The 20,475-nt window shown below is 41.8% G+C and overlaps 1 protein-coding gene across 7 annotated transcripts in view; it reads right to left on the minus strand.

Moving 5' to 3' along the window:
- Positions 1 to 20,475, minus strand: part of CAMTA1 (calmodulin binding transcription activator 1) — an 850,989-nt gene that overhangs the window by 812,768 nt on the left and 17,746 nt on the right. For 6 of the 7 annotated variants that reach the window (XR_007154534.1, XR_007154531.1, XR_007154533.1 and 3 more), the window contains exons 1-2: positions 8,845 to 8,859; positions 3,704 to 3,822 (exon numbers count right to left, since the gene is read on the minus strand). Coding sequence is in view for 1 of the 7 variants with exons in the window: in XM_047869348.1 (XP_047725304.1) it covers positions 3,704 to 3,822; positions 8,845 to 8,914 (189 nt within the window). In the remaining 6 variants the exon portion in view is untranslated. Of the gene's footprint in view, positions 1 to 3,703; positions 3,823 to 8,844; positions 8,915 to 20,475 lie in introns of those variants that run through there. The other variant, XM_047869348.1, reaches the window with a different exon arrangement.

Raw genomic sequence — 20,475 nt, forward strand, 5'->3', positions numbered from 1 at the left:
CACATAACCTGCCTCACAGGATGAATTCAAGGAGTAAATGCGATTATTCACATCAAGGACCCACCAGTGCCTCGCACACGATAGATGCTGGCTCAATGCTGGTTGCCATAATTACTGCCACCATCATCATCATCATCATCATCCCTCCTCTGTCACCTGTAAGAACCTGAGCAAAGGGTGTGTGTGGCTGAGAAAGCATAGTCCAAAACTGATTTGTTTTTAGACACAACATTTGTTTTGCAATTGCAAGTAACATTCAAGAAGGGCAGGAGCTTTTACCTATTCCAATGCAGTAAGAAAGGTTAAAGTAGCTTAGTTGGACCTCCCTACCTTCTGGTAGTCTTCCTTTTTAGTGACTTTCACTTCACAAATATTTGCACATGAACCCACAAGATGAATCCTATGTTAACTCTTTTTACTCCAAAAGTAAATTACAGAATGGATTTGCCAAGTACACTAATGTGGTTAAGAGTCATGGGTCTTTGAGTAAAAGCCAAGACAACACACAACAGAATTAACATTCCTACGAATTAGTAAACAATATACAAGAAATTAAGCTCGGAGAGAGATGGGCCCTTGCAAGTGTGCTAGCTTGACCAAATTAGTCAACCACTTTTTACCAACATACCCTCAACGGTAAAAGGAAATACTGCATATCTTGTAATGTTATTATACGGCTTAGAAATAATTACACACAGTGCCGGCCACCAGCAAGGAACACAGGCTCGATAAATGGCAACATCTGAATGGGCACAACCTTACTCTCCCTCTCGCAACAAATACGCGGCACACAGTACAGAAGTTGGGTTTGATCAAATAATCACCAATATTGCAACACCGACGTGAGTAAAGGAATCTCTCAAAAGTACGGAGGAGTCCCATCATGCCCAGGACGTGCACTGCACACACCCAGCAGAGAGCAAGCGTGGGCGACAGAGACACCTGGTACAGGCAACTCCGGCCGCCAGGCTGCCGTGCACACGGGCCGCGCAGGTACCTGGAAAACAGGCCGCCACTCTCCCTCCCTCCAGCCTCTCCCAGTGGGGGCGCTTCATCCCAGGCAAGGGGGATCTAAAGCAGTTTTTGTACAATACCACTCCTAAATACAAGCTTCTTCACTGAGTCGTCCACCAAAACACAGCAACCTATTCCAACCCCAGAGGGAAACGGGCCCCTGCTAATGGCAGGATGGCTACACTTTATGAGCGACTCGAGAGGCCCCAAGGGCAATTCTGACTAAGCGTGCCTCTGCCGTACACAGGGCCTACAGCCCCAATGAGAGTCAAGTCCACAAAGTACACCTCCATCGGGTCCAGTGTCAGCGTGCAGGCTGGCAGGCTGAAGAGCATAGGGAAATGCCAGTACCCAGCTAGATCAAAGGAGGCGCTTTAACACAAGTACTGACTGTTTTGTTCCTATCAGCCAAGCCAGTTAAAAAAAAAAAAAAAAAAAAAAAAAAGGCAGGTTACCATCCCCACATAACACTGCAGAATTAAGGACTCCTAAGACTTCAGCTGTCACTCCAAGATTCCCCTATTTTTCCCAAAGCCAAAAATAAACAAGAAAGAAAGCCGATGTCCTCTGCATTGAAATGAAATATGGGCCAACCTTTAAAGTCCGTTCTCTCGTAAGAGTGTTTGTCGGTGTTGAGCTGACACAGAACTGAGAGAACAATGGGTCACGAGGGAAGAGGGTGCGCGCCTCGACCCCTGTGGGCTGAGCCACCCCTGCTGCCTCCAGCCACCCTTGGGACCACGCTTTGTTCACTGATGTTTTCAGCAGCAGTGACAGCGTGCGTGAACCATCCGCGGGTCTCAGAGCCCCAGGTGTATGTTTCACCAGAGAGGGGACCATGGTCTCCCCGCTAGACGCGGACTTTCACAACACTGTGGTCTCTGAGGAGCAATGGGGGCCAGCGTCCTAGAAGGAAATACAGAAGAGCTCTGTATTTTCCTTTTAAGCTCATCATCGACAAAAATTGTTTGTTAGGTATTTTATAACGGATCTGAAGTAAGAGTCGAGTGGAATGTGTCAACCACCGGAGGTAAATAAACATGAAAGTGAAGGCCTGTGCACAGATCCAGTCTACCAAGTGGGCTTTGGCTACCATGACTCCAGTTTCAGAAGACCCTTAAGACCACGAATTTTAATTAAGCACTTGCTGGTTCTGGTTTCAAATATAATTTCAAAACGTAATTAAAAATAAATTGCCAATTTCACGTAAAACGTAATATGGAAGAAATACATACCAATTACATGTTTTATTTCATTTCTAAATAAACTGGAGATAATGTATAATGGTATGGTAGCAGATCCATGTTGCAGGGAGAACTAAGAAACATACTGAGGTTTTAAATAATTCATGACCTAGTTATGACCTACTGAACAGTTCCCAAATCATACTATTTTGTTTAGAGAGTAATGATCTATGATTAAGACTAATTTTCAGCATATTTACTTCGTTTTCACATTTACAATAGTTAATCAATGACTGATTAAAACAACAGGCCTCTAAACTGGCTAATGTTTGTCAAGGTAACAGTGTTCTGTCTAAGGGGGAAATATAATTTATGCAAATAATCAAAATATACGTACCTCAAAAGAAATTTAAAATCAGTGGAGACAAGGAAACAAAGCTATGAGGGTCTAGCGAGTATTTAAATCTGTAAACTGGAGTAAGTAGAGAGACTCTCACCCACAGAACCTCTTAAAACTCAAAATAAAAGCACTCTGGGTCAAGAAGTTAGAGCAAAATAATCTTGCAAAAATAAGGTAAACAGGCAGCACTATTTGTCTTATGTCTTTTAACAAAACCGAGAGCCCAATACAGAGGGTGCGTATTTAACTTAACTTGGAAGTGAACGCCGAACCAGCAACACAAACTGACTTAGAGCAAGGTTGGAAAACGAGTAATCACAGCCATCTGAATCAAAGGAATAGAATTCCCAAACTGAGGGACACATACCCAGCTCTCATCCAGTAACAATGAATGGGTATTACCCTACCTAAATTGAAATACTCGGATTTCAAAATAAGAAAGATGACAAAGGGATCCATGCCTAATATCAAGACTCCCAGACAAGATTCACCAAAAAAAGAAACCTCTTCCGAGAAGATCCTTTCATTCATCCTCCTTTACCAAATCTTCTAATTGGATGCCAAATATACAATCTACCATACGGCCTCCGTTCTCAATAAGAATTCCTATCATTAAGGTAAACCCATTAATTCTCCATGCAAACCCTTCATCACAGAGGACTGGGAGCTGTTTTGCTAATAAGAAACCTGCCCTTCCCACAGAAACTTCACATTGTCAAGACACTGCATGTTCTATGGAACACTGGGGCTGTATCTTTATTAATGCATGACGACATAAGAACTAGTGTTTAACTGAGATGCAAGCAGAGTTAACCACCAAATGCAAAAGCCGCCAAAATGCAAGAAAACACAAATACAGTAGCTCGTGCTACCTTACTTAGTAAGTCAGCGTGCACGTTAGATTTTTCAACACAAGCCAAGCAGATTAGAGACCGTTCAAGAAACATGTTGGTTTCTGTTAAACCCAGATAAAATATTCTTCTCATTTACAACTTCCTAGTTCAGTATTTTGATTTTAAAGCTAATAAAAAGTAGTACTATGCAAAATGACCTAACAATTTTGCCCTTAATATAATTATACCCCTAAAAATAGAAATTTATCTACCTCATTAGTGTTCCAACGGTGCCTCTCTTTGGGTAAACTTGAACATTTCGGCAGACATTCAAGCAGCTTTTTCGGTAAAAAGATTTTTACATGACTACTATTGCTGTTCCCATGATCATCTATAAAGAAGAAAACAATAGATTCAGAGAAAATAATAGAGAAAATCTCCTTTTAAGTATACTGGCAAGGTCAGAAATGGCAGCTTAGTTTGGTCACTGTGAGACCAAGAGCACCATCCCTCTTGGTTAGCAACGCTCATTTACACACTGATCAGATAGGTGGCAGCAGGAATCTGGTCAAGAGGCTCTAACGTAAGATCGAGCTTTTGCTCTGTGACAAGCGAAGAAACAGGGAATATCCCAGCAGCTGCCCATAACCAGAACATTACTTTTAAAGGTTCTCCCACCAGGTTTCCATGAAGTACATCCAAATTGCAAAAGGAGTTAACCTCACAAAACCCTGAAAACTTCTACTAACCAGTTGAAAAAGTTTTAAGTGTTTTAGGGAAGAGGAATTAGAATAAAATATGACTATTTTATTCATAAACTAATACTATTTCATCCCCTTGAATACAAATGAGACTTATCCTTTCAAAAGCAAATTACAAATCTTATCAATATAAAGACTCTAAGCTACAGTTAGCTACCTAGGTAAATACAGAGGCTGGTCCTTCTAGCCTAAATCTAAAAACATACCATCTTAATTAACTTGATTTACATATATATATCTATTTAATTAATGTCTTTCATCAAAAAGTAACTCTTCTAAATCAGTGATAGAAAAGTTCATTACTTTCAGACAAGACGGTATGTCTGACTATCTGATAATCAGTCTCCCAGATACTTTATAGAAGAGATCATTTCCTTTATGTATTATTTCATTCATTCATTCATTCATTCACAGATCATTTCTTGTTTCATTCCCGTAACAAAAGTCTCTTCACCTGGCTCAAAATTTCTTGCCCATTCTGGCACATTTAGGTCAAAGTTTCAAATTACCCAGTCTGGTTTCTGTTTTTTGTTTTTTGTTTTTTTAATGCAAAATGGAAGCCCCAATATCCAAAGAGTGCAATGCATAACCAGGTACTAGGAGCAATACATTAAAATACTAAAGACTGAATTTGCTCCAGAAAGTCATAGTTAAAATAACTTATTCTGATACTAAAAGGTATAAACTGAACTCCAAATCAAGAGTCCAGAATTCTGACCCAGTTCTGCTACTTTCTAATTGTGTGACCTTGGGTAAGTTACTTAATATCATTGGTTTTCTAAATCAAGGAGAATTAAGTAATCTCCAATTCTCCTCCAGGCATAAATCCCTAGGAAATTTACTGTCATTCAATAAATTTAAATGCCTTACAACTAAAAAACTTTATATAGGCATACAGGAACTAGTTAATAATATTAAAAGTGAAATACACCAATATATTTTTCCAGTCATTTCCTGTAATTCTGTTTAGCATAGCCTATTTTTTGAACACGTCAAAACCATAAAAGAATAAAAAACTTTCCACCGTCACAATAAAATCCTCTCCAAACATTTTTCATCTGATTAAGACATTTCTTCTCAAGGAAAAGATCTTAACAGAAAAATATTGGGCACAGAAAGAATTTGAAAAAATTTACTACATCACATGGAAATATTTTAAAGGGAGGAACTTAAGAGAATTTTAGCGTACTAAATCTTTTTTGGTCCATGAACTACACAACCAATTGAATTATAATGCCCAATCCTCTATTTCTATAAGCAGTATAAAAGCTTGAAAAACTTAAAAGCTGACGGCTTTTAAGAATCCAAAATTTTAAGAGCAAAATAAAATTAAACTTTAAAAAAATCTTGCTATGAAATCAGAAAACGAAGTGTTCGACTGAGAGAATGTTCATAGAAAGTTCTGTATTAATTACCCACTATAAACCGGTGTAATGCTATGCGCTTATGCATGCTCCCTGCACTTCATCCTCCCGAGGGAGGCACCATGGGCCATAAAACTTTAAAGCGCAGAATACCAAATCACATGAGCCTTCACCTCCCTTCTCTCTTCCCCTAAAGTGGTTTTATTCTCGTTTTCTAAAAAAATCTCCCATGATGTGTACAATTCTGAAAGCAGAAGTGAAATTCTAAAATCTATACTCAATTCAAATAGTCCCCATTTATCGGATGCCTTTTATGCAAACAGTACTACCCTCAGTGCTCAATCAGCAGGCTTACTCTGAACTGTATGGGACTAGTTGTATCTCTGAGAAAACTATTATTTAAAGGATAATTCTGAACAATAATGAACATAGTATCAAACCCCGGCTTCTATTTTTATGTTTGTGATCACAACCTGAGGTTAATTATCTATTCTTTTAAGCCTCCTTGAGGGACCCAGCTGTCCTATGGCTATAAAACATATGAGTGTGTGTGTGTGTGTGTGTGTGTGTGTGTGTGTGTGCACGCTCCTACCTATGTGTATACACATGCATGTACACACAGACAGGTGTGTGCTGCTGCCTGCGTGTACATGTGTGTCCGTCCACACATGTAGGTATACACACGTGTGTGTGCATACACGTGGGATGAGAGAAAAGAGATACTCTTCTCAACAGCACAACTAACTGCCACAGAAAACGCTTCTGTCTTCCACTCTGATACCAAATCAGGCAGCGGTGAATCGGCCCAAAGGCTTTTAAAGAGGAAAAGGAGAATGGCTGTGTAAGCATGGTCTCAATCACGATTCCAAATATAGCATTTTATGGGGATGTGCAGCCATGGGTTCAAAAGGAAGAGGAGTATGACAGGCCAATGGGTTCCCCTTAATCAGTTTTTAAACTGTGCTATTTCCAGAATTTTAGGTTCCTGCCGAATATAAATTGGATGTTTTTTAGAAACACAACAATGGGTAAATTTTCCCACTGTGCATTATGAAGATGGCAATTTTAATACTGGGTAAAGAATATTAGGAACTCAAATAGGCAGAATCTTGAAACTCATATTTTCAAATTTCGTTTTTTCCGGTTATAGTGTGATGAAGAGTAACTGCTTTTACAGGAAAAGAACTGCTCACGTGGCTAAACTGTATAACTGTGTTTTTCAATTAAAAGCGGCTTTTTAGTGTGTTTGGAATGCCTATGCAGGATACAATAATTAGATAAATACATGTGCCAGTTTTCAAATCTCCACGTCAGTACTAAGACTGTAACAGAATCTTGAGTTAACGGTAAAAGTAAGGTTTACACCGGTTTCAGCTCCATCTCAGCATTTAATCCAAATCGTTAAACTTTGACACTGCAAAATGGAAGTGTCAACCAAATACGGTACAACATTTCATTATCATTATCTGGCAAAATATGCGTGTATGATATATGACTTCGCAAAATAATTTTCTAACCTACTTCACAATAAAAATAACTAGTGAAGCTCTTGAAATTGACAGATGATGTGCCTGGCTGACAGCTATAATTCTAGAGAATGAACCATCTTTTCCAGACAACCTTCAAATATTTTCCAAACAATAATTTTAGAGGCACAGTATAATTTAACTAAAACTCTCTAAAATGTGCGAAAATGCTCATTCGCTTAATTAGGCAAAAAGTGGAATTCTTGTTTTCATGTTTTATTTCTAAAAGCTGAAAGTCACATCACCAAATCCTTTCCAAAGATATGTATTTGAACTCTCTCCTTGGAACACATTTTGGCCTCTGCAAGGGAAATTATAACTACATTAACTCTAACCTGGAAATGATAATATCCATTTTATTTTGATTCATAATTAATAAAAATTAAATAATTTTGGTGAATAATTATGAACACAGTTATTCAATCAAGTTGATTATGATTAATCTCTCAACCTCTAGACCAAACTGTTCAAAATTAGTTGGTATAACAGTGAACCCAATTCCTAAATCTTATTGGGAATATATTTGATCAACAACTTGGAGTGGTAAAATTAAAAGGAAGCTCTACAATGTTTCTGTTCTGCTCTAATTATTATGTGCTTAGATTTAATTAGTAGGAAAGGAACTGATTCCAGAAAACATAAGCACATATTGTTATATTCAAGTCAGCACAGCGCTCACAGTAGCAAATACCACCGTTAGTAACCTAAGACCTTCAAATCATTACTCATCCAAAATAAATATTAATTAAGCACCAATGTGCTTAATTATGTGCCAAGCATCGGTATGATATCTCTCTAAAAGAAATTCTCCAAAATGAACTGAACTCAGTTGTAATTATCCGAAAGACTTTCTAAAGTTGAAAAAAAACAATAAAGTTTTGTTTTGTTTTGAAGAAAACATACCTAATGTTGCTATTTAACAACCCCATTCCTCTTCTTCAAGTGTGTGATCATCACATCTTACCCTTTCTTTTTTTAGGCGGCCCAGATTTACCCTCTCCCTGTCAATCACACTACCAAAATCTCTGGTCCAGGTTTAGGTCAACTCCTAACTCGGGTTCAATAAACTTCTCACTATTCAGCTGCATTTACATTTTCCATTTAAAAATATGCAAACGGAGGCTTGCAATCAACTGCTTCAATTTGGGTTTTGGGGCATTCTCTCCTGCTTCATTCCATTCCATTTCATTTCATTTCATTTCAATTTGAGCTACATGTGATCAAATAAACTTATTTTCTACTATTTATTCAGAAGTAAACATTTGTGGGACTCTACGTCAGAAAGAATTTTACATTGTGTTCTCTCATTTAATTTCCACAATGACCCACCAGGGCATAATTACTCCCATTTTCCAGATGAAGAACCCAAGGTTCAGATTAGCTTGCCCAGGAGCCGCAGCTAGTGAGTGACTCAGTGTGGCTTTTCCCACAGTAGCACGCAGCTACTCGAAGTCACGGGAAATGGACACTAGAATTCTAAAACTGTTGTATTAGTACCTAACATTTGCAGAGTGTTTTGAACTTCCCATGTGATTAAACCCTTTGCCTTTTTGAACCCCCACAGAAACTTTACGAAGGGAGTACTGTTTTGCTACCCCCAGAAGGATTAAGTAACTCATCTAAGATCACACAGCAAGTTAAAGGCAGAACCCAGGTCTCCCAAGGCCTGGTCACAGGCTATTTCCACTGCACTACGAGGATGGAATCACTCTCACTGCCAAGCCCACCCCTTCCTGTAAGTCAAAAGCTTTTCGAATCCTACCTTCTAGAGGTGGCACGGTGTTGAGAACACAGTAGGTGCTAGTTCCGCAGAATACACTTTGGGAAACGCTCTAAGGAAACAGAAAATAAAATGTAAAACTAATCTTTGAAAAAGATATATACTGGCTCTTCTGTGATATTCCTGCCAAAGATGCAAAACCTGAATCTAATCATGAGGAAACATCAAACAAATCCAAATTGAGGAACATTCCACAAAATGACTGGCCTGTAATCTTCAAGAGTGTCAAGGTCATGAGAGTCAGAAAGGACTGAGAACTGTTCTGTAGCAAACGGGTCTGAGGAGACAACACAGTATGGACCAGGGTTCGGACTGGACCTTTCTCTACAAGGGTCACTGCAGGGTCACCTGGGACAGCTGCAGGAGCATCTGAGGATCAGAGGGTAGAAATGTCCCAGTGTTAATTTCCTGATTTTGATCACTACATAGTGGTTACAGAGGAGAATGCGCTCATTTGCAGAAAACACAGAAGCAAGTATTTGAGGATGATGAAACGCATCAGCAACTTATTCTCACACAGTTCAGGGGGAAAAGAGCTCTTTTGCACTACACCTGCAATTTTTCTGTAGGCTTAAGAGTGTTTCAAAATTTAAATTACACGTGTGTAAAAAAAGATACAGGCTGGTGAGCACACACTATGTGTATAACTTTTTTAATAGGGACCATATGTGCTGCACAGACAGGAAACGTTTGCTAAGAAGAACCAATGCCATATCTATTTTGCAGTTACAATGCGAACCATCTCCCAACAGTGAGCCCGACCCCCAACTCATTTGGAAGGACCTAAGGAGTCCAACTAACAGTGTGGCAGGTGCAGTGAGTCAGGAGGAAGTTGGAAGACCAGGTCTCTGCTCTCAGGCTGCTTCATGTAGATAAAATTACAGTTTTCATGTAAGGAAAACTATATAACAGTAACTTTTTAAAAAGGAAAAAATTTCTGTGAGTCTTGCCAGTCAATTATTTGGGTCCTAAAAATATCCTTCTTCGGTTACAGTATTAAATAAGTTTTTAGATTATTCATCCTGCATTATAAACCGCATATTTATATACTTAGAAAACCAAGGACAGTTTATAAGTTCAGCAACCACCCTTAACATCTTATATTTAAAATGTGAAAAGCTCAGTTCTCTCACTTGCCAGCTACCCTTGGGAAAGTAAACTAACGTCTGCATGACCTCATCACAAAGGGCAGTGACGGAGCCTCTCACCTCTCTCGCAGGGTTGCCCGGGAAACTTACATGGGGTGATGCATACAAAAGGGCTTTAAATTCAAAACTACGACACAAATATGGAGCGCTATTGTTTCCGTGTTTAGTAAGAATAATCTGTAACAATGTTAACACTTTCTAAGAACTGACCAGTTGCCTCAATTGTGGGGGGGGGGGGGGCCAAAGAGAGCGTTGAAATCTGACTAAACTTGACCTCTGTGAATTTTCAATTTCTCTCCTTATACCAATGATCAAATGGTTCACCAGAGATAAGGTCTTTCTCCACAGTGTGACTGCTAGCAAACAGAATAACCATCAGCTCCCTACTTTACTGTTTCTAGAAAATTCTCGATCCAGGACTTTTACCGTCCCTTCCTCTGTTTGATTTAATCAACAATGGTACCTACTGATTAGCAACCTGTGGTAACACAGGGATTCTCCCCATACACTATCAACTAAGCTCAGAATTCACGCATCCTTTGGAAAAACCAACATTCATCTCTTCCCGTGACTGTGACTGTGGAATTACAGGGCATTATAAGGAGTGGCTGATGTAAAAGCCAGCAGCAGTCTGACTTCGAGTAACGTCTGCAAGAGCCGCCAGCCACAGCCTTCTAACCACATAACGCAACCTCTCATCTTAATGTTTCAGAATGGAAACTTGAAATTTTATATGTTAAAAAGAATGCCTTACACTCAAAGCTTAACATTTTCTGGCTTCCTGTTACCAAAAACAGATAGTATAAGTTTACACTTAACAAGACACCTTAACAACGGTCTGAGTGTCAAAAGATCCAAAAATTACTAATGTACAGTGGGATGCACTAATGAATGGCTTCATAAAAAAGGGCTTTTACATGCACCTAACTTCAAAGTTCGACAATAGGTAAATGAGCGGTAAAATGTACCAAATAACTAATAAGAAAAACTAAACACTAAAAAAGGAAAAAGTAACAGAAATACCACGAACAGTCAACCATGATTTCTCTTCAGCACTGGCATAATGAAGTCTTAATAGTTAACCAGAAAAGAAACTCCTTCACAAACACTGAGAGTGAAATCAAGTCATTCTATCCTCAAAAACGCTGGGTGCTCAAGGGAAAGAAGCTAAATCACAAGAAAACTTCCATGAGAAATGGCTACCTGACACTGAAGACCCACAGGCCAGACTCCAGGCGAGGCACTTTCATTCCACGGACCCTTACAAGGATTTCTAAAGCCTGTTCACAGCACAAAGCCAGAGGTGGCTCTGGGAGGAAGGAGCACCGGTCTGAGGGTCTGACTGTACCCCAGTCCCACAAACTGCTGAGGTCCAAAGCAAACGGCTGGCCTCTCTGTCCCCAGGACAATGCTCTAAGTGCAAAACCACAAGTTCAAGGGCAGACGGATCTGGGTCCAAGTCCGCCCTCAGCTGCCCGTCTCCATGCTGCCCTTCCTGGCTGACTCCAGCTCAACCGTCAAGAAGCCTTCCAATGACCGAGTTAGGCAGCCTTGCCGGTGCCATCCGAGCAGCCCGCGTTTCCCTCTCTGTAACTCCTTCTACCTGTTCTACAATTATTAAAGGAGCACCTAATGTGTACCAGACATTGTCCTAGGAGCTGGGACCTAGCAGTGAACAAGACAGACAAAGACAAAGGTCCTACCCTTGTGGGGTACCAGCCCGTGGGGGAAGGGGGGAGGGGGGGTAGTGTGGTAAATGTCATGGATATAAAATGGATGGTGTGCTACAGTGAGAAATCAGGTAGGGAAAAGACCATTTCTGAACGTGCATCCATACGTGGAGTACAAGGCCTCCTTGACTGAAGCATCAGGAAAGCTGGCTTCTCTCAACAACCAGACGAGCGGCTCTTAGCATGACTGCATGTCGGTAGTCCAGGGAGAGTTTCTGAATGCTGATACACAGGCTGTAACCCTGACCAGGTTACGTTGGAACATGTAGGGCTGGGACCTAGGCATCAGTATTTTCTGAAGGTTCCCAAGTGATCCCAAGATGTATGCAAGGATGGGAACCACTGAGATAAACCAGCAATGTGACTCTGGGCAACTCACTACTTTAATCAGCTTCCTCAGGAGCAAAAAGGGGGTTGACCTTCAACAGAGCATCTCCAACTCTCATGTGCACGCAGGTCACCTGAGGGCCTTGTTAAAATGCAGGTTCTGATTCACAGGTCTGAGTGTGGCCCTGTGACACTGTGCTTCTAAGAGGCCCCCAGGCAATGCCCATGCCATGATTCAGGGCCATACCTTGAGTATCAGGAAGCAGATGGTCTAAAAGATCAGGAATTGGCTTGAAAAGATCCTTCCAGTCCTAACGTTCCTCCAGAATTCTATGAATTCCCAACAGACTAAAAAAGCATGCCTGTCTGTTAACACAAACTATAATAAAAAACCATCCCAGTAAATCCAAGCAAGACAATTAAAAGAAACTACAGGGATAGTGTCCGGCATCTCCAGAAGTACCCAAGAGGGGAGACACAGAAGCTCTATAAAATGTATTCCCTGACTTCAGAAAGTACTCTATCAAGTTGCAGATGATACTAAAAAAATGTAATGAAAAAATAATACATGATTTATTAAGGGCTAAAATGAGCAGATGGTGGCAGTACAGAAACTCAGTAACTCTCTGTGTACCAAGCACAAGGTCTTTGGAGGCATGGGCTCCCTGGAGAGAACCTAGGTCAGGGTGTGACACATACTTTTTGGATGCTGGAATAAATTAAGCAAAATGCTATATAAGAAGTGATTACAGGCTTTTGAACAGAGAAGTTGCATGATGAAAACTGTATTTAAAGTTCTTTGAAATAAGGACTCAGAATATTTAAGTCTCCATAGAGTCCCTTTAAAGCCAGCTGAGGCCCCACACAGCTCATTAAATCAAAGGAGAGAGGCCACACTGAACGCAATAAACCACTTGCATCAATTAGAAACGATACATTAAAAAACTTTTGCCACATATTTTAGCATGACTCACATCGATTCTGCAAATTAGCTGGTCATTTCACATAACATGACATACAAGTGATGGAAATGAAAGCGCAGTCCGAAGTTCTCAGCACCTTTGCTCAACTCACCAGTGTTGCCTAGCGTTCCAGGCAGTACGCCTGGATCAGTTAGGGAGGCTACTCAGAGCAAACCGTACCATGGCTCAAATACTATAAATATTTACTTCTTGCTGGTGTAAAGTCCAAAACGGGTGATCCTGATCAGTAGAGGGCTCCCCTACCAGCAGCGGCTCTGGCACCCGGGCTCCTTCCATCCCGTGGCAGGCGCCCTCCCAGGTCACTGGGCTCTTCTGCCTCAGCCAGCAAAGAGGGCAAGCTCCCGGATAACCATGCCTGGAGGGTTTTACGGGCCAGCCTGGAAGTGGCACACTTCCCTGCTCTCGTTCCATTGGCTAGACTTTGGCCACAAAGCCACGCCTAATTGCAAGAGAGGCTGGGAAATGTGGTCTGGCTACCTGCCCAGGAAGAGGAGATGGATTTCTTGATCAGCTACCAGTCCCTTGAACAATGCCATTTGTGTGTGTGTTTTTAATTACAGAAGAATCACTCCTTTCAGAAATGTCTTCTGTTAACCTACAACTCCACCTTCAATCCCTAAGGCTATCCAGCATCTAAAACCAATCTAGTAGCTTTTCTTCTCTGACAAATATTTTTCTAATATACTCAAAATAAGATGATCTCAAGGGCATCCTTAAAGGGATGTCAGGCTCCTTATTCCCGGTATCTCCAGTACTTAATACTTAATGTCTAACACACAACAGAAGCGCAAATGTTTGTTGAATTCCCAGATGAATGACATTCCCGGGAGCTTGTGGAAAAGAAAAGAGAGTGGCCCCATGTCTTATGACGGTGTGGGTGGGATTTACTGTAGCCATCGGCCTTTTTAAGACCCTCTCTCCCTCCCCTAATGCTGCCCTGAGTAGCCACCCATCCTCTGGTCCCATGACGAGCAAGCAGTAAGACGAAAGCTACTTTAGACCAACTCAGAAGAACTAAGGGGTAAAAATACTCAACAGCGTTCACAAGACACCAAGAGGCCCGATGCTTAACATTTCTGGCGAGAGCACAGGTCTGCTGAACAAAAAGGAACACGAGGTCTGGCGAAGGCATGCTCTGGAGACGCTCCGTAAAATCGGGCTAATGATCTCTGAGAGTGTACCCCTAAACACAAGTAACTTTATCCTTTTTCTTTCTGAACCACAAAAGGTTAGTGGAGAAAAAAATTAGGCGGTACAGTACAAAAATTTTTTGTGCTCACATATTACCTCTTTTCAAGAAGTTTAAAATATACCATAGGCACTACTATAATAACCTTCCCAACATTCCTATGGGACAGAGACAAAATTAAAGTATGTACTCAAGTTAAAAGGAAAACCGGCTGATAGGTGGTTGACTCCCTACTACCAAGGCAGGCTCAATAAAAAAGTGAAGTGGTAACCTCCAAGGTAATTGGGGCACAAACCATTTTAGGCTCTCAAATTGAGTTCAACACCCAGAATTGAGTTCAAAAGCAAACAACTAGCTAAAACAGACCACAAAACAGCTGAAGTCCTAAGAAGCTTACAGAGGAACAATATATCAAGCCTGATTTATGACCTGAGAAATCACATTAATTGATTCGCTATTACCAGAGATTCATGTAAAGCGTATTTAAAGTGATTTCAGAATGAAAAAAAAATTATCCTTTCTAGATATGAATCACAGTATCATTAGAATTTTCATAAATTTAATTTGGCTAGGAAGCCAGTATACTCAATATTCTGAAAATAATCAAAGAGCGCTTATTAAATGTCCACATCTGCACAAATAGATTCTAGCAGAACACATCCGGAAAGAAACTGTATGAAATTTAAAATTACATTGTTTTACTTGCACTTATTACTAGCACTAATGATAACAATGGTTTTTAACTCTTCAAAGACAGAGCACTATAAAATATCAACAAAATCAGCCCGATAAACTAGGCATTCTATTTGGGTTTTTTTATTTTTTCAATGTTTGTTTATTTTTGAGAGAGGAAGAGAGACAAAAACACGAGTGGGGAGGGGCAAAGAGAGCGGGAGGCACAGAATCCGATGCAGGCCCAGGCTCTTTGCTGACACAGGGAGCCCGACGCAGGGCTCTAACTCACAAACCATGAGATCATGACTTGAGCCGAAGTCGGACGCTTACCCGACTGAGCCACCCAGGCGCCCCTAGGCATTCTATTTGATACTATGCACACGTAACAAGCACTTTCATACCTAAAATCCTATTTTGGTCCCAGCAGGTAGCAGAGAAGACACGACGCCTCTTCTAGAAAGGGAGACACCACAGCACGGGTAGACGCTTGACAAGGCCATTGGCCAAAAAGGAGCAGAGCAAGACCCAGGAGCAGGTCTTCCCACACACGCCCATGTGGTCTCCAGAAGAGCTCAAAGGCGCTCTCCCCGATGATGGCAGAACACTGCTCCACGAAGACACAGCACGGAAAAGTTCGGGCAGAGCAAGTAGACCAGGCAGTCTGACGGAAAAGCCAAAGCAAGTGCGGACACTGAGGGAGATCCAGGAATATCGAGTACCTGGGCTGGGAGCTCAGCATCCTGAAGGAAAAGGCTAACAAGGATATTGCAAGGCTACCACACAGGCCTAGACGTTGATCTGGTGGGAAGATTTTCTGGGCTTCTCAAACATTTTCTGGTCCGTGAACTACAGACCACCCATCACCTGTCACTACTTGCTACTGCCCAAGGACTAAAACCTCATCAAAACCAAAGGGGAGAATGACACCGTGTCTCGTAACACAGCAATGAGGCATAGGCCAAGAAAATGGCAGCCACACTCCCCCGGATGGAACCAGGCTACGTGGGAACCTCACCTAATCCACACACAGCCAGAGCCAGGAAGGAAGCCAAGACATGCTCCGAGGCCAAAACAGATTTTTTACAAAGTCCATGCACAAAAGCTCCCATACTTCACTGTGAGGAGGACTCTCTGATCCATATTCCTAAGCTTGATTACTATTAAACTACTCACAGTTCCAATAAGCTTAATTATCAGGTTGCCAAGCCCATGGAAGATCAGAAACAAATCAGAAGGAGAAAGGATAGCTAGCAATTGACAGGTCAGGAGAAGCAAGAGTGACAAGGGACAGCAAGAACAGATTTTTTTTTTTTTTTTTACACACAATAAAAACTGGATACAAGGGCTTGAAAGGTACAGCAGTTTGGGGTCATTCATCATAAAAGCAAACACTACTCAAAAGGCCCTAAAAATAGCACCGTATTAAATAAAGCCCAGTTCAGTAACTTAGGTACAACATAATAAACCCACATTAACAAGTAAAATGTACATTAAAGTCCACATTTTCTACTGAACGTGGGGGCAAGGGAGAGGACACACAATTTAATACCTTTGTTTGCACACCAGTTTACATTCAAAAAAATACCTGCACAGCAATTACCTCATTTGGTCCTCAGCAACATCCTAAGGCAAACAAGACAGATATATCCACTGACCAAAAATTTGCTGGTACATAATTCAATTTTAGCAAGGCAGAAGGGTTTGTCAATGGCAATCATAATACAGTCTGTTAACTGGTTTAACAGGAATGAGCACTTCAAGAGGCACCTGCCCACCTTGTCAGGGGGCGAAGAAAGAGGCCAGGGAAGGTTGCCTGAGAAATGTCACCAACGCGACTAGATCTGAACCCTCACCTGGAACTTCACCTCCAAAACTTCCCTCTTTAAAAGTTCCCATTCTGTCATTTGCATCCTACAGGGTCTCTTTCTGAAGAACAGTCCTATGCCTTCCACTGCCATCGTCACTCTCCTCTGTGAAGACAAACTCTATGAGCGGATGCTCCATGACCCCATCTCTTGATGTTAACACTTAAGACACCCTTGTGTAACTCCTCCCCGTGGGTGTGCGCCAGACCTAGTGACCTGCTCCCGCCCTACAGGACATGGCACAGGTCACAGGATGTCACTTCCATCATCAGGTGATACAGTCGTGCCTTCTGTCTTGCTCGCAGACTCTCTCCCTTGCTGGCTGTGACGACGCGGGCTGCTGTGCTGGAGAGGCCCGTGAGGCCGGGAACTGAGGCCCTCAGTCCAACCACCCACAGAGAAGTGAATCCTTCGAACTGCGTGAGCTTGGAAGAGTATCCTTCCCCAGTCGAGCCTTCAAATGAGACCCCGACCCTGGCCAAACACCTTGGCTGCAGGCTTGTGAGGCCCTGAAGCAGAGGACCTAGCAAAGCCCTAACTAAACTCCTGACCCACAGGATCAGATAATAACAATATCCTGTTCTAAGCCACTAAGTACATGGTAACTGTTACAGCAGCAACCGATAACAAGCACACCCACAGTCCATCAGGTCCCAGTGACCTCTCTTCTCAGCAGAGACTTCAATCATCATGTCGCTACCGTGTTCACCAGCACTCTGCACTTATCACCACAGTCCTTGAAGGAATTATCTGCTCTCCTACCACCTCTTTTTCATTCTCTCAACTCACTACCAAACTGACAAAATCAATAGCTTCTTCTCAGTCTTCATTCTGCCCAAACTCTCTGCAGCATCACAACTGATAACCTCCTTGCAACCCTCTGCATTTACATTCTTCTTATTCTACTACCCCTGACCATTCTTTCTCAGTGTGCACTGGTCCTCTGCTCTCTGGTGACACATTTCCATCCTCATGCCCCTTCTCTTCTCCCATGACAATTTTACTCACTACTACGTCTTCCAATTCTTTTGAGCTGATTCATTCATTCAACCAACTGGCACTGTTCTGGGCAGAGATATTAACAATAAACAAGACAAACAAGGTCCCTACTTTCATGAAGCTTGCATGCTCTACCAGAGGCCCTGCAAACGTATCTCTGTTTACCCCTCCAGGTCTACTCACTACCCTGCTCCCACCCTGCCCTGTGCCAACGAGGCTACTCTCTAAGGACTCCCATCACCACAGCCCACTTGCCCTCTGAAAGTACCCAATGAAAAAGAAAAAAACACAGGGACAAGAATGACTCCCCTAATTTCTGACCCATATTTGGAATGCCATATTGTACAGGTATTAAGTCTAAAAGACAACCGACACATTTGCATCCAGTCTCCAAAACACATCCTCCTGGACTGCCTATCCCGGTTAGCAGCCTTCCCTAACCTCAGCTGTGGAGGTTCAAAAGCTAGGAGTCATCTTCAACTATGCTCATCCTTCAAGGCCCACGACACTGTGTCTCTCTCACACACACAGACTCAGTCACGCTCACTCCTTTATCCAATCCACTTCTACACACATTCTTGCCAGAAGCTTCTTCCTCCCTACTCCAGTCCCTCATCTTCGTTCATTCACTCATTCAACCAACAAACATTTACTAAGCCCATCCGAAGCGCCAGGTACTCAAGTCTCTGACTCTAGATTGTACACCTAATGGAGAGAGAAAAAGAAATAAACAAGCAACTCCCATACAAACTTAAATATGCCTAAACGTGGAAAACCATAAAGTGCTGTGGGTGCACACAGGAAGGGCATACATTCCAGTCTGAAAAGAGAGGCAAGGTCAACAAGGCTTCTTGGACAAGTCTCATTTAGAGTGAAGCCCAGAGGACAAGGAGCGTCAGTAAAGCAGAGCACACATAAGGGGATTTATGCATGTGTTCTAGAGGGAGGTGCACCTTCTAAGCGGAGGCAGTGGCAAGGTACAAGCCCTAAAACCAAGAGAAAGCATGGTGCTCCTGCCAATCGGAATCTAGAAAAATTCAACACGGCTGGAGAATGGAGAAGAAGCTGGAAACGTAAGCAGGTGGCCCTTCTTAGCACCTTCAAGGAGAAGTGACTTTATCCAGTCAATCCCACTCCTATGCTAAGGAAAAATAATAAGGCTGTAAATGCCTCTGTCCCAGAGCAGACAAAATAAAATCCAGACTCCTCGGTCTTGACTTTCCGAGCCCCTGCAACCTGACCCCTACCTACTTCTCCAGGCTCATCTACCCACATGCGCCCAGAATTCCAGCCACCTTGTACTCTCCTGGCTCTGTGCCTTTCTTTGTTCCATTCCCTCTGCTTGGAATTTCTCCTCCAACTACCATGTTTGCAAACCAGTGATGCCAGGTCAAATTCTACCTCCTTTAAGAAGTCTTCTCAGGTCCCCCCAGTGCCTGCTGAAAGCATTTTCTATGACCTGCCTTGAATGAGTCACATCCGTATCTGCTGCTCTGTAGACTGGAAGCTTCTGGGGTGTGTATGAACTGAAGTGAATCCCAATTCCAAAGACTAGGAAAAATGTTCAGGAAAATATTCAGTTTACCAGTACTGCATTCCTAAGTAACCAACCATGGGAGATCATGAAAAAGTAATTACTTTTGAATTCTATAAATACAATCAATCAAAAGCCTAGATTTACATTTTCATAGAAATACCTCTAAGTAAAAATGTTATGCACTGCTTCATAAGATTAAAAGACATTAAGTAAATAAGCTCAGAAAAGTTACTTGTGCAAAGTCACAGGGCACTTAAGGGGCAGAGTAAAGATCAGAGCCATGTGAAGTCGTCACTTCACATCCTTTTTCTCAGAAGCTTTAAAAAGCCAGACTATAACCAGAGCATCCCCGCACATCTCACTAACCAGCTCATCCGATTACCTGAAACATTTTCCTCACTCTTCTCTCAATTAATTCCCACTTTGCTTCAGAGCTCAGCTCAAGAGGCCTCCCCCAGCCCCACAGGGTCAGTCAATCCCTTCATCATGCACTCGCCTTCACGACACAGAGCCCTGCGTGGCACGTGGCACTTTTACTGTCAGTTTCCCAGTCAGCTCCATGAGGACAGGGGCAGTGTCTTTCCTTCTCTGTGCCTGGCACTTTATTATTACTTGTCACGTAAATGACCCGACTTTAGGGTATTAACAATAACTGATAGTCACAGGGCCCCCACAGGAATACAAGACCCTAAACTCTCTTCTGACACATCTGACAATAACAATTACATGAATTTTAACATCACAATTTCATAGTAACGCATTCTCTTTGACAATTAAATATTCATACGTGGAATCTGTTAATTCTTTATTAATCAGAACCAGTGTTAAGCAGAATACCACATGTTTTGCAAACAAGCATGGTACCAGCAAACTTTCACGTCGGAAGAACACACACCACAAACCAAACTACAGGATATACGAATAGCTATTTGCTCTCTTGGAACCTGGGAAGTCCAATTCCAGCCTAAAAGTGAATTACAGTGTTTCAACCAAAGCAGCCTACTATATTAATAAATTAAAACAACAATATTCCTTTTAAGGTAAGATGCTTGGCTGCTTGAGTTACCAGTCGTTCCCAAAGCAAACAGCAGATCCGGATTCATAAAAAGGATTTAACCTCCCCAAGTTGATCCACAGATTTAACATAATCCCTATTGATA

This window comes from Prionailurus viverrinus, chromosome C1, assembly GCF_022837055.1.
Source record: "Prionailurus viverrinus isolate Anna chromosome C1, UM_Priviv_1.0, whole genome shotgun sequence".
In the NCBI taxonomy this organism is placed as follows: domain Eukaryota; kingdom Metazoa; phylum Chordata; class Mammalia; order Carnivora; family Felidae; genus Prionailurus; species Prionailurus viverrinus.